Consider the following 15,238-nt stretch of genomic DNA (forward strand, 5'->3'; position numbering starts at 1 on the left):
GAAGATATCATCAGGAGTTCTGGCTGTGTCTGTAGGCTTCTGGCTTAAGCTCTGTAAAATGTTTCATGGAAGAAAAATAATGTAAAACCCAGCAAGTGTTGGACAAATTCTGAAGGATGGGAAGGCAGCTTCTTGCTATGCTTTGATTTGCACAAGGGCCGAAGTCAAGTGGTTAATAGAGTTCATCCAAGAAGTGTGTGCACACCCTCACCCTCTGAACCTCCTTACCATCTTTTTCAGAGCCCTTTCCATTACTTTATCCTTTAATCCATTTCTGTCCCAAATGTTGAAGCTCTGATGCAGCCTTCACTCTGCTTCTCCTTTCTTTGTGATGTGGGGTATTTGTTTCAACTCTTTGATAAGAGCTGAAAAATACCCCTGAGGCTCTGGGGCCTTCCTTCCTCCAGTCCAGGTTTGTGCCCTGCCTGGGAACTGCTGGGGGGTGGAAAATAAGTAGTAACAGGGAAGGGTTTTTTTAACATGATTCAACAGATAGTATTGGGGATTGATGAGAATCTGACACATGGTTTGCAATTAGTCAGTGGCAGCCTGAAATAATTCAGAAATGGTTTTGTCAGTCCAGCTAAGAAAGTGGTGGTGAAACAAAACGTCTTCTTCTGGCACATAGAGGTGATTTTGGTGGCTGATGAGAAGAAAAACTAGTGTTCTTAGCACTTATATCAAAACTCATGTGTCTCTTGAGTGTTTTCTGAATGGCAAGATGCTCACCAGCATCCCCTGTGCCCAGGAGCCCTGAGGCTACCACACTTGAAGTTGTGAAACGTCCCACCAACCTGTCAGGAGAAGAGGTTTGCTTTGCTGTGGTCAGTGACTGGTGGTGGTGGAAGGTCTGTAGGAGCAGGAAGGTTGAATGTACATAGATAAATAGTGTGTCTCTTCTTGGGGGTTTGTTAAGAACAGGTATAGAAGAGGATATGCAGTTTCCAAGTACAGCCAAGTATATTCACATCCACTAGCAGAAAGACCAATCTTTAGGCTAGCTTTTGTTCCATTTGTGATGTTGCAGGCATCACAAAGCCTCAAACCCATCTGCACATCTGAAAGGAAACCAAGATTTGAGTCCAGGTCTCCACCATGTGCAGTGGACCTCACAGCTTTTACATTGAATCAGTCCTGTCTCTGTGTTAGCCCCCAAGACCATTCCTCATCTTCAAGCGGGAATGCAAACGCTTCTCCCATCTGCAGTGTTTTCTGTAGCAGTTAAAAACCCTAAACCCAAAATACCTACAGTTCTTAAAAAGCTATTTTCTGAGATCACATTAAATCCCACCTCTTTGATCAGCTCTGCTTTAATGGATCAGCTCTATGGTCAGGTCTGTGAGGTGTTTCAAGGTGATTTGAGCTACGGGCCTGAGTTCAGCAGGTCTGCGGGGAGGGTCCCAGGGCAGAGCTGGAGTCAAGGAGAGGACATTTTAGCTACTATACTGGTTCAGAGGGAGGAAGGAGATTGGGGGGACTAGGATGAAGCCAGGTACCAGCATTGTTTGTAGCTTCCAGAGGAATTCATTGCACAGCATGGGAGTAGAGCTCATCCCAAAGTGCAGAGCCTCTGACACAGCACACCAGTCTGTTCAAAACCCATGTGTTTATATTGACAGTAAGATTTCCAGGGTGGTAGCAGATCTGTGACCTTTACCCATGTAGATAAAGCATCTCACTGTTGTAATTTGATAAAGTCTTTTCAATGGGTTTAGTACCAAGTCTGGTGCATTAGCAGTATCTGTGCCCCTGAGGGCCCTCAGGCCCGAGTGGGGATTAAACCACCACAGAGGGTGAAGCAACGACAGACATCAGCAGCTGATGAGTTATGTTTGTGCTTTTTAAGTGTCTGAGGGCTTTTAAAACTTCCAAGAAGCCAAATGGTCTCCACTGGAAGGAGCTAATGTAAATGCTGGGAGTGCCTGACAGGCCAAGATACAGCACTTGAGCAAATCAGTTGGGATTTTAGTTACTTAAATCCTTCTGCAGACCCGCTCAGGGAACTCCTCCTCTGCAGCTTCATGGGATTTCTCTTCATGGGATTTGCACATCTAGATCCTGTTTTTGTTTGCAGCATGCCTTATGATCTCAAAACAAATCAAGTTCAGCTTCTGTGAACCTCAAACACATATGTTGAATGTCAAGTACAATGCATGTGTTGCAGTTGGAAACTATGTTCAGAGCTGCCATATCAGGTCCAGAGCTGAAACCACGTCCCATGGATGTAGCTCCGTATTCCTTAGCCCTGACTTAAAGGAGTTCTGCTCCAAAATGCCAAGTTTGCAGCTAAAACTGGCGGTGTGACTAACCTCCTCTGAGTGGGAATCACCTGCTGTCTTTGTGGCCACCTTCTGAAAGGTTTTAATTAAGGAACCATTTTGGTGGGAAAGTGGGAAGATTCAGCAACTGTCTCTGGCAGCACAAAGTGCCTTCATCACTTTTTAAATACACATCATCTCCCAATTACAGATCTCATAGGCAAACACACCATATGACTTGATCTTTCTAATGGCATCATTGCACCAGAGCTGTGCATGGTTGTTACTCTTTTTAGGTGTGTGTTCCCTAGATAGCTTGTGCCAAATGGAAGGGATGGCAAATAACCCTCCCCACCCCCAAAATGTTCCTGAATAAAAGTTTACAGGCTGGCTTTGGGTTTGGTTGTATCTTTTATTACCATCTATAGCATTAAAAAAAGGCAAAAGTGGCACAATCAGTGTCCATGAGTTCAGGTGTTAACGTTGCACCAGCATAAATGATCTATTGGGGGATATTTCCTGCCCTCTGTGATAACTTTATGTTGCTTGCAACACCACTTTCCCTTGTGAAAAGAGAAAGTGTTTTAATTGCCATACAGGAAAATGCTATCAGCAATCTAGGACCATTTCTATCCTTCAGAAGAGTTGAAATAGCTTTGCTTAGATCAATTTAATGCTTCTAAGTGCTGTGATTTCTTTTGTCCTCTCTGGATTGAACAGGTGAACAGACACATAGATCTATTTATTCAACAGACACACAATGCTGTGCACAGGGGTGGCTGCCTTGGCAAATGCATCACTCTGCCTGAAGCAGGGCCTTTCATTATGGTGACTTTAAGCAAGAAATGTCATTTCTGCAGCTACACTTTCCCTCAGCTACACTTTCCCTCGCTGTAAACTGCTTCTTCCTGTAAGAAGTCCTTTGGTGGAAAGTGCTATGAATGAGCCAGATGCTTTTAACAACAAATGGGTGGGTAACAAACAAGCCTGTGTTTTTGTTTTCACCTTGTCACAGAGTCACAGAGTGGTGGGGGTTGGAAGGGAGCTCTGGAGATCATCCAGCCCAAGCCCCTGCTAAATCAGGTTCCTCTTGATCAAGGGGCACAGGATGGGTTTGGAAACCTCCCAAGAAGGAGCCTTCATACTCCCAGGGCTCCCTCACTCTTACCATAGTTATTCCCTATGTTTAAGTGAAACTTCTTGTGTCCCAGTTTTGTGTGTTACCCCTTGTCCTGTCACCTGAGACAACAGGAGTAAAGCGCCACCTCATCCTCTTGACATCCACCTTATACTTGTGTTAATGAGATTCCACCCCCCTCAGCCTTCTCATCTCCAGGCTGAACAGCCCCAGGTCTGCACAGCCTCATGAGAACACTTCAAAGGCAGATGAAACAGCAATTTCCAAACTCTAGTTTTACTTTGAGCATTAACATCTCTGTTCTCTCCCTGTGTGTTCTCTCCCATCTTTCCAGTCCGCTTCGCACCTTACAGACCTCCCGACATCTCTCTGAAGCCACTACTCTTCGAGGTGCCCAGCATCACCACCGAGTCAGTCTTTGTTGGTCGAGACTGGGTGTTCCATGAGATAGATGCCCAGCTGCAGAGCTCCAACACCAGCATCAACCGAGGCGTGGTGATCGTCGGCAACATCGGCTTCGGCAAAACCGCCATCATCTCCAGGCTGGTTGCGCTCAGCTGCCACGGCACACGGATGAGGCAGATTGCTTCTGATAGCCCACACGCCTCACCCAAACGTAAGCACAGCAGCACACACATCTGCAACAACATACCAGAGCACCTTAGAATGGGTTTGGCTCAAAAGATCCTCTTCAGAATCATAGAATGGTGGGGTTGGAAGGGAGCGTTAGAGCTCATCCAGTGCAACCCCCCTGCAGAAGCAACTCCCACCTAGATCAGGTCACACAGGAACGTGTCCAGGTGGGGCTTGAAGCCCTCCAAGGAAGGAGCCTCCACACCCTCCCTGGGCAGCCTGGGCCAGGGCTCCCTCACCCCAACACTCAAACAGTTTGGCCTTGTGTTTAAATGGAACTATTTGTGTTCCAGCTTCATCCCATCACCCCTTGTCCTGTCACTGGATACAACAGACAAAAAGTGCTGCCCCAACCTCCTGACACCCACCAGTGAGATCTTGGTCACTATGAATGAGCTCCCCCCTCAGTCTCCTCTTGTCCAGCCTGAGCAGCCCCAGGGCCCACAGCCTTTCCTCAGCAGGAACATGCTCCAGTGCCCTGAGCATCTTGCTGGCCCTGTGCTGGCCTCTCTGCAGCACTTCCCTGTCCCTCTGCAGCTGGGGAGCCCACAACTGGCCCCAGGACTCCAGATGAGGCCTCAGCACATGTGGCAGAGCAGAGCAAAGGGGAGCAGAAGTTCCCTGGCCCTGCTGCTGGATCCACACTCTGCTGGATGCCCCCAGGCTGCCATTGGCTTCTTGCCCACCAGGCCACGTTGCTGCTCATGGGCAGTTGATTCTCCCCCAGCAGTGCCAACTCTGTCTCCTGGAGCTGCTCTCCAGCAGCTCACCCCCAGCCTGTGCTGCTGCAGGGGCTTGTTCCTCCCCAGCTGCAGGACTCTGCCCTTGCCCTTGGTGACCCTCAGCAGGTTCCTCTGTGCCCAACTCTGCAGCTGGTTGAGATCTGGCTGCCTGGCAGCACAGCCTCTGGGCAATCAGCCAGTGCTCCCAGTTTGGTGCCAGCAGGGCACTTGCTGAGGGTCCCTCTGTGCCCTCACCCAGGTCAATGATGAAGATGTTGAGCAAGACTGGCCCCAGAACCCATCCCTGTGCAACTCCACTGGCCACAGGCCTCCAGCTCCATCCTGTGCCATTGATCACCCCCCTCTGGGCTCTGTCATTCAGCAGCTCTGCATCCACCTCACCTCCACTCATCCCAGCCACACTGCCTGAGCTTTCTGATGAGGGTGTTGTGGGAGACAGTGTCCAAAGCCTTGCTGGAGTCAAGGTAGATGCCATCCACTGCTCTCCCCTCATCCAGCCAGCCAGTTACGCCCTTATAGAGGGCATCAGGTTGGCAGGTTAAGAAATCAGCTTAGTGTTTGTTGCCAAGCAAAGGAAGCACCTGGTGGCAATATTTATACTTCTCTTCCAAATCTCCTTTTTGAGGAGTCAAAATAGTCTGTCTTTTATTTCTCTTACTTGGAGACATCACAGATTTCTCTCTGGATTGGAAAGACTCCCAGTTTAATTGCCAATATTCTATTATTACAAATCCATGCTGCTGCATTCTCCATCCTCTCTGGTTGGTTTTGTCTCCGTTGTTCATAAATGTTGAGGGTGGATTGTAAGCTCATGTAACAGCCAGCATTTCTTTCCCCACTTCACATCCCTCTGTGCTGACATGTTTGCAGGTGGGGATGACAACATTGCTAAAAACCATTCAGCTCTCAGTTAAGTGAATAAGACAGGACTGAAAATACTTGCAAGGATGTAGGTCACTGTATCTCAGTGAAACTGCAGTTAAATCTGCTTGTTGGAATGCAGCACTCTTCACCGCCTTGAAATATCTGAAATGTCACCCAGTGTTGGCATGTTGAACAGTGGCACTTGTCAGAGCTGAATGAACAATGCATAGGGAAAAGCAGGACTGGTTTCTATATTTTAACTGCAGCTCTGCAGTGCACCAATTGTATGTCTCCCCAGTCTCTGCTTACAGGGATGCTGGGGTTGGGAAATGACTGTGCTTAACTGTTTCTGGACTAAAAACTTGGATAGTTCAAATTGGAAGGTGCCTTACACAAAGGATGAAGATCCCTGGGCACACCTAAAGCACTCTTTGTTTAGTTTGCACTCTGGTTTGTCCGTGAAGTTGAAAAGCTGAGTGATTCCTCGATGTTGTTAGGATGGAGACCTTCAGAATCCATCAATTAGTTTTACTTTATGTCCTAAAGAAAGCACAAGTTGTAGCCTGGTTATAGGAGATAACAATTAACCTTCAAATGCTGAAGAAAAACAATCTGTTGTGCTTAATAAAATCCATGTTTCATAATAAATGGGCATCAGGTGACCTGGCAAAGCAGTTGTCAGCACTAGAAAACTGCCATAAATACAGCCTCATCCTCTTTAATTCCTGTCTCAGGAAAATGATACAGGTGAAAATGGATTTGTATGTCCAAAATCCAGAGTGTGCATCCTTTTATGCCAAGTTCATGGTTTAATTATGTAGGCAGGAGTTGTCCTCCCTTGTTGTTTGCCATTAAGTGGGTCATTGTTTGCATTAGGAGTTCAAGTCAAGCTCAAGGATTGCATTGCAGCAATCCGTTCAGGGAAAGCTTCTGCTGCTGCCCACTGCACTTGGAGGACTTGTTGCTTTTGTAATGTTGCTGAAGTAAAGGAATCAATCATTAGACACCCTGAAGTGCTGCAGGTCTTGGTGTCATTTGAAAATCCTCAGCGTGGGTACCCGTGAGTGAAAATAAAGTGGCTTGAAAATGTCATCCACAAAGGCCAGGTGAATGGGCTGTTAAAGCAATCGACTGCTAAAGCCAATTTCTGCTTTGCCAGGTAAAAGAAAGAGCTAAAATACAACAGAAAGCAGTTAAACTCAGTCCAGTAGAATTCATTATTTGCTTGGAAGGCTTTTCCAGATCCTGGTTGCTACTCCTGCTTTCCTCCCTCTGATTACATTAATGGGCTTCAGATGGATGTGGCTGTGGCTGTCCCAGTTTCTTTCTGTTATAAAATAGGCACATAATTGTGAACAATTGCCTGTTTCCACTGCAGAAGGACTTGGAACCAAATTAACCAGCAATTGTTCATAATGAGGAAAGATCAGTTGGCAGAACAAGCAGAGCCAGGAGAGCGCTGCACTCAAACATCCCCCAGCTCAGAGCAGAGAGCCCAGTTCACTCCTTTATTGTTGTTATTTTTTAAGTCAGTTAAATGACAAGTGGAGAAGATGAAGATAAAGCTGGAGAGCTTATCTCAGGAGTCCTTTCCAGACTTTTCTTGGAGAGCCTCTGGCCTGGCTGGACCCATGTCACAGTCTGAAACCCTAACGCAGAGTGTGGAAAGCGTTTAACCTCTAGTCGTGAGCTGCTGGAAAACAGCTGCTTAGTCTGTAATAATAACGTTGGTCATGCCTCTCCTGAAGCAATTCATAACTCTTTTGCCTTGGGACAGATGTGGATGCAAACCGAGAGCTGCCCTTAGCCCAGCCACCCTCTGCTCACTCGTCAATCACCAGCGGGAGCTGCCCGGGGACGCCCGAGATGCGCCGGCGCCAGGAGGAGGCCATGAGGAGACTGGCATCCCAGGTACTGAAACCGTCCCTGGGGGGGCTTGGTTCTTGGGAAAATGGCTTCATGGAACCTGTTGGAAGGTTTCCTGCCTTACATAGAAACATAGGGGTTGGAAGGGCCTTCTAGAGCTCGTCTAGTCCAATCCCCCTGCTCAGGGGGCACTGGAATGTGGCCACGTGGGTTTGGAAACCTCCTGAGAAGGAGCCTCCACACCCTCCCTAGGCACCTTGTGCCAAGGCTCCCTCACCTCCACACCAAAGAAGTTTTACCTCCTGTTCCAGTGGCACTGTTTGTGTTACAGTTTATGTCCATCACCCCTCGTCCTATCACTGGCCACCACAGAACAAAGCGTCATCCCGTCCTCTTCACACACACCCTTTAAACGCTTGTGTCAATGAGTTCACATCGCTTGGTGCACTGGAAGATGTGTGTTTGTTCAGATGTTTACTGGGAGAATCTAGAGAAGACCTTCTGGAATGAGTTTTTGTAATCTTAGGAGTGTTATTTGTGTGAAATGCCCTTTACATCAAATACATTCCCCTCCTGCTCCGAGAGCTTCTGTTTCTCAGCCATCACGCTTGATCCTGACAAAGGTTCTGATATGACAGTTACTAGAATAATCATAATGTTTTTATCAATAAAGTTGCCAAGTGTTTGTGTGGTGCTTCATTTTGACAAGAGCAGTCATAGAGTGGGCAGAGGCACAGGCTGTGAGCATCAGTGTACACTCTGGCAACAGATCACAGCCTTTCGGGTGAGACACAGAGCAGTGTTGCTGTTAGTGGCAGGACTGGATCATCTATAACATTGTCACTTACTGCAGGTGAGGTTTACAGCTTGAATGTTATTGTGTGCTTGAGATTTAGCCCCTACTATTGTGGTGCTGGGAAGGTGCCACTGTATTGCTTTGAAATGCCAAGGAGCTTGCTCATGGATGGGAGCAATTTAAGCTTTCCTGTTGCCTGCTCTCAGTTTGGAGAGGAAAATATCAAGCAAAGTCTTTGTTCTATATCATTGCCTGGATGTGTTTTGCTTGGCCTTTTGTGCCAGATACTGTCTTGTCCTATCTGCTTTGCTGCTGCACCCAGATGGCAAGGCAGAGAGCCTGTTACATCTGCCTGAATACATATTAAGAGCTGATATTCTCCTTTCCCACATGGAGTTCTTGAAAGGAATGCAGTGACCAGATCTGGTTTTGTTCAGTACACATTAGTCATCGTCTTCCTTACAAATATTAAGCATTACAGACTACCAGACTGTACTATCTCTGCTTAAAATACCTCATCTATCTTGACTTTCTTCCCTGGACTGCTTCAGTAATCCTGCTGGAAAAGTAACTGAGAAATGGATCCAGTTGTAGCTTTAGTTTCCTCCTCAAAAAGGTAAAGGATGTGATTCTTTCCAACAATGTGTCACATGCACTGTGTAGAAGCACTGAGGCTTTTCTTTCATCTCTGGTCACTGCAGAAAAGAGCGAGAAACAGTCTTCATAGCTAAAAAAGAAAGCAGAAATAGGTTGTTATACCTTGGCTGCAGACTCCTTTAGGAAAGGGTTTTAAAGCCCTTGGTCATCCCCTAGCCAAAATTCTTCAGCCAAACAAATGCAGTGTTTTGCTGTCAGTGTAACAGATGAGTTGGGAAGATGTGCTAGCAGCAGGATTACAGACTTCTAGTAGGATTGCTAATCTCCCAGAAAATCATCAACTACTGTAAGTGTAGGCAGATTCCAGAAATAACCATCACCCAGCTTCCAGACAGTGAAGCCTTCAGGAAAAGATCAATGCCAAGGCAGATGAGTTGACCTTAAAGTACTTGGAATCTCTGCTTCTACCCAAATAGCTGACACAGCACGTGGAACTTCTGCAAAGCTTCATGGTGTTTAACAAACAGTTCCTGGGATGAGTCAGAGCAGCAGCAGGGCTTGATTCAGCATTTGGAGACCTTGGGTCTATTCCCAGCTTTGCACTTAGCCTTGTTGGGCTCCTTGGAGACCAGCATCTCATCTGCCTGCCTCCATTTCCCTGCCTATTAAAAGAAAAGTCATCCATGCAGGTAATGGTCCTTTGATAGCTGATGCTGGATGGAACAGGGAGGTGTTAATTAGGAAGAACAGTTGTGTTCCAGGTAGTGCTGCAGTGTGAGCCTGGCTGAAGCCACGTGTTGAAATGCAACACATTCTTAAACGCTGACCCACAGCTTCATTTTTTGGGTGATTTGATTATTTTTGGGGGGGGACGTGGCTCCTGCTGATGATTCTTTATCATAAACAACCATTCTGGTGTTATTGCATCAGAGCCTTTTCCAGAACTGTGGTGCAGCACACTACAGACAGTAAGTCTGATGGATTAGCAAGCCTCAGGAAGGGAAATGAAGGCAAAGAAAATGGTTTAGGATGTATGTCAAATTGATAGCTGCAAGCCCTGTGCCTAGTGCACTCTCAGTAACCTCCTGAGTCGTCCAACTCAGCATCACTGCTGATGAATACTTGCTGTCAACAGCAGAGAAATTGATTTGCTTAGAAAGAGCCACTGCTGTATGATGTCCTCCTAGATAAAACAAACACTGACTGTTCCACCCCAGCTGTGGTTTTTTGATGTCTCTGAGTGACACTGGGAGCAAAAGGATTACTGACCTGGCAACAACATTGAAAATCCATTAAAATAACAGTGTTGAGCTCTTTGTTCTGTGTGCACTTGCTTCAATCAGAAACTCCCATCACACTCATGCAACTTGCCTTGGAGAGATGATGACAATTAGTTGTTTCTAAGAGCCTTTGAACTCTTCAACAGAGGAAATAACACTGGATGTCTTAGTAAAAGTAGCTCGTTAAAGGAATTGAGCTGCCACATCAACAAGTGGTCACCTGAGGAAAACCTTTCAGGTGGATAAAGTAAAGGCTAATCTAAAAGAGAAAAGAAGGAAAGAAGTAGAATGTCCTTTGGTACAGGAGAAATAGGGAGAAGAGCTGCATATTCCTGGGAAGGTGTTGACAGTGATGGACAAGCACAATTGTCAGGAACCTTCTAGAAGCTATGTGAATCATATGTGAGGAGCTAGAGAAAGCTACATGCAGATGTTCCACCTCTGCTTGCACTGAGCAGAGCAGGATGTTGTCAGCTTGTGCTGTGGTCATTGTGTTAGAGAAATGCTGATCATTATAAAAGCAGCTTAATAATATACTGAGAGGCTCCAGAATGCAAGTGGGAAGCACATCATCCCTCTCACCCACACTCCCTTCCTTCTGCAAATGTCACCTATCCCAAAACTCTGAAGCTGTGTGTTTATGATGACAGAAATGAAAGGTGAACAGTTGCTTTTCCTCCTCTGGATTATTGAGGGTTGTATTTCTCCGCCTGTTTTCCGTGCAGGAGGTTCTTCAGGGGCAAGAGTTGCTTTTAGCTCTGGTTGTCAGAGATGAGCAAATGATTAACTTGAGACATAAGGAGCAGAAGACTGCCTAGCAGGAGCTCCACTCAGTCTTGCCATGCTGGAAAAGAGCATTTTTTTGTGTTACATCCTTAGTTGGAAATCATCTGTGGTTTCTAGTTCACTTCATTAGCAAACTAATGGAGGAAAAAAATACTTAGAAATGAGGCAATTGTAAAAAAATCAGGTGGGATTTTTGTCCTCAGAATCTGGGCCAAGAAAACTGTAGCCAAGTGGTTTAGGAATTAGCTGAAGTTATCCCCTGTGGTGAGTCCTAAGAGAAGAAAAAGATCAAAACCAGAAGGTGAAATTCCTTTCTTCCCAGACCTTGGTGGGCAGCTGTTGAGGTTTCCCATGCCACAGTCTCTGTTGCTCTGCGAGCACCAGTGGTGGTAGGTAGGTCTGGATACCTTTCAGGGTTTGCAGCAGTTTCCTCTGGAAGAAGGAGAGAAAACCAGGAGCTTAAAAGAAATGAGACTGCTCTGTTTGGTTTGTCATTTGCTCTTCCCAACAGCTCATCTTACTTGGGTTTGTTGGAAGTGGAAGCAAAGTCGATTCTGCCTCGAGAGAGATTAGTGAAGAAAACTCTGCAAGTACAATAATGCTTTGGTCTAATTGAGCTGGAGCATCACCCCAGTCTGCCCTGGCTGTGCTGTTCCAGCTCCTAGTGATCATTTTGGATGGTAAGTTGAGGGTGGAGTCTTGGTGTCACAGCAGAGAGGTTCAAGGTTGTGGTTGGCGTTGTGTTGAGGGCTGTTATCTAGACAGGGATGAGGAAGCATACCAGGAAACTGGAGGCACCAAGAGGCAAATTACTTGCCTTCCATTTCCTTGCAGGGAAAATATCAAGTATATGTCAGTGTTAATAGCTTCTTAGCTGAGATTTCTGGGAATCCATTTGCTGATCTGAAAGGTAACAGGCTGCCCAGATGGGCTGTGGAGGCTCCTTCTCTGGAGCCATCCCAACCCATCTGGATGAGTTCCTGTGTGCCCTGCTCTAGATGGTGCTGCTCTGGCAGTGGGGCTACACTGGATGAGCTTTTGAGGTCCCTTCCAGCCCTTGAGATTCTGTGATTAATCCTCTTGTTTGGAACTGTCACAATCCTCTTTTTCCCCTTTCATTCATGGACTTCTCCTGCTTCTGAGGAAGAGCTGAGACAGCAACTGCTGAGGGTCATGGGGACATTTGTCAAACCCCAGCTCTCAGCAGTGAACTTCAGAGCAGTCCTTGCTGGAGAAGTTTCTCTGTAGCGTGAAGTAGAGGCTTGCAGGGAAGGAAGACAAGAGCAGTTTTACTGGCAAACTCTCCCAAGTCATGAATAAAACTCCTCACACATTGCAACACCCATCTTGACACTTGCAATTCAAACATAAGCATTTCTGGCAAAAACTGCTGGCTTAGTCCTTTTGGTTTAATGTATATGCATGTCTTATAGAAATAAGCTTGCAGGGTTGCTCTGAATTGATTTCATGCCTGCCCTCTGCCCCTGAGCAGGCTGCCAGTTTTTCTGCAGTGCCAATGAGCCAAGCTAGACTTGGCTCCTTTGCTGGGGTAGATGCAAACCAGCTTCCCCAGTCAGCTGAATACGTAGCTTTGTGGAGCTGGAAACCCACAGGCTGCTTTATTTCAGTTGGAAAAGACCTTTAAGATTGATTCCAACTGTAAACCCAACACTAAACCATGTCCCTAAGCACGATGTCTACCTGCCTTTTAAATACCTCCAGGGATACGTGACTCAACCTTGATTGTCCAGAGCTGCTCTTTCACCTCAGAGAGATGAAATGAGAGACTTGCTCACCAAGCTTAGCCTGATTTGATAAATATTGACCCACAAATGTACATCCTAGATGACCTTTGCTTTCAGCAAGGGGCACCAGCACTGTTCAGAGGTACAATAGCCCAAGGTGAGATCAGTTCAGCTAAAAGGAAGAAGGTTGGGGTCACCTTTCTCATTTTCCCTCAAGGCTTTGTTCTTTACTCACAGAGGGTTTGTAATGGATTGGCCACATGGTTTTAAATCACTCGTTGAGCAGCTGTATTCTTCTGAGTTTCTGGATGCTGTGTGTGGTTGCTTTTGGTAGCAGCACTTAAACAAATGGACCTGAAAGCCAGCTCTGTTGCACTAATGGGTTGTACCCTGCGTTAGAGCAGCTGGTGGAGGAGCTCTCTGGCCACGGCATTAACACACTCAGCTGGTGCTGAGCACGGCTGGTGGCTTCAGAGGCTCTTCTCCCCATCCAAACCAGGAGCCAAAGTGTCATTATCATTGCTGTAGGCATATAGAAAGAAAAGGAGTCTTCCTCCCTTACCTAGAGGTGGAAGGATTCATTACTTCTGCAGCATGCCCTGCCACACTAATGAGTTTCAGAGGGCATTTAAAAGTAGTTCCCAACAAACTGGGTCACCACATCCATGCAGAGTCATGTGCAAGGGATAAAATACAGCAGGGCTGATTTCCATGAGTACAACATTATGCCTTGCAAATGGCTTTGTGGCAGGTAAAAACCCTGCACTGGATTTATTTGCAGCTATTTTATACAGGTCCAAAAGCCTATTAGGTACAGAAATGTGGTTCAAATACAATGCTGAAGCCTTTTAAAGAGCACTGGAGGAGTTGGGGTGTTGCTGGGAGCTCAAGGCTCTGTGAGGTTAGTCCTTTTGTAGGGGGGTTGTCAGAGTGGCCTGCTTGGAAGACAAGCTTACAGAAGGAAGCTGAGACCACAATCACAGCAGAGGCATGATGTCAAAGGAATGTTGCTTAACTGGAGGATATTCTCTTTCACAAATAGTGCCAGAGAGCTGCTCAAAATTGGCCTGTCCTATTAAGTAAAAATAACTTCTTTCCCCGAGCCATCTTCAGCCCCTCTTTCTCCTTTGATGTTCACACTGTCCTTTCCAGCCTTTCTCATATTCCTCTTATCTCCTGCCTCTCCTGACATGTCATTTTCTCCTCCTTCTCTCTCTTTTCTCCCCTTTCACAGTGAAGCCTGTTCTCTCCCTCTGTACTTGATGAGTGACACAATCCCTTTTGTGCCTCATTTCTTCCACTCTCTGGGCCCTCTCTAGCCTCTTTCTCCCTCTGTGCTCATGGAGCTCTTCCCCTCCTCTTCCACTGGTGTTTCCCATTACCCTTGGAATAGCTTTCTACATGCTCATGTCTTCCTTTTTCTCCCAGTAGCTCTTTTCCTAAGTCCTGACCTGTATGAAGAGCTCTCGCTTCTTTTTAGTCTGATTTAATAGCCGTTCTCTGTATCTGCTCAGCTGATCCCACATCAGGTTACATTGGGATCACAGCCTTGGCCTTGGAGATCTGGAGCTCAGTTTGCACAGCTGTGGTTTAGAGAAGCTTTTCGGTGTAGGGGAGGAGAGCTGCAGGAAAGATGTGTGATGTCTGCATGTAGGGATGAGACACTGTGGCCAAAACAGGTACAAGCTGCAACAGAAGAGGTTCCAAAGCAACACAAGGCAGAGTTTGTTCCCTGTTGAGCTGAGGGAGCACTGGCAGGGGCTGCCCAGATGGGCTGTGGAGGCTCCTTGTCTGGAGCCATCCCAACCCCAGCTGGATGAGTCCCTGTGTGCCCTGCTCTAGGTGCTGCTGCTCTGGCAGGGGGGTTGCACTGGATGAGCTTCCCAGGTCCCTTCCAGCCCTTGAGATTCTGTGATTCTGACGCATAATTAACATCAAAAAGAGTTGGCTACCAACAAATTCATGAGAAATGCATTTCTTTGGGATGTTGCCAGCTAGACTTTCCAAATCATTTTAGGAGAGAAGGTAGTTGTTGGAAGTAAAAGGGGCATAATGCAAGTGTGAATTATTTTGTAGCTCTCTTTCAAGAAAGGAAGGAAATGGTACAAGTTTGTAACTTGGGGCTTTTGATATTTAATATCAAGAACATTATGTCTGGGTTTCAGAGCACAGTCACTGGAATTATCAAAACTGCATCCTCAGCCCTTACAAAAATGACACAAACAGGTATTTTGAACAGTTCTCTTGATCTAAGTGTTGCTTTCCCCATCCTTGGTTGTAATCCAATGGCAGCCTGGGGGCATCCAGCAGAATGTGGGCAGCAGGGCCAGGGAGCTTCTGCTCCCCTTTGCTCTGCTCTGCCACATGTGCTGAGGCCTCATCTGGAGTCCTGGGGCCAGTTGTGGGCTCCCCAGCTGCAGAGGGACAGGGAAGTGCTGCAGAGAGGCCAGCACAGGGCCAGCAAGATGCTCAGGGCACTGGAGCATGTTCCTGCTGAGGAAAGGCTGTGGGCCCTGGGGCTGGTCAGGCTGG

At 46.7% G+C, this 15,238-nt stretch overlaps 1 protein-coding gene across 9 annotated transcripts in view; it reads left to right on the forward strand.

Annotated features, from left to right (window-relative positions):
• Positions 1–15,238, forward strand: part of LOC104557622 (protein TANC2) — a 306,816-nt gene that overhangs the window by 226,009 nt on the left and 65,569 nt on the right. For all 9 annotated transcript variants that reach the window (XM_062018045.1, XM_062018041.1, XM_062018049.1 and 6 more), the window contains 2 exons: positions 3,731–4,012; positions 7,414–7,547. In XM_062018045.1, the coding sequence (XP_061874029.1) occupies positions 3,731–4,012; positions 7,414–7,547 (416 nt within the window). The remainder of the gene's footprint in view (positions 1–3,730; positions 4,013–7,413; positions 7,548–15,238) is intronic.

Source organism: Colius striatus, chromosome Z (genome assembly GCF_028858725.1).
Source record: "Colius striatus isolate bColStr4 chromosome Z, bColStr4.1.hap1, whole genome shotgun sequence".
Lineage (NCBI taxonomy): Eukaryota > Metazoa > Chordata > Aves > Coliiformes > Coliidae > Colius > Colius striatus.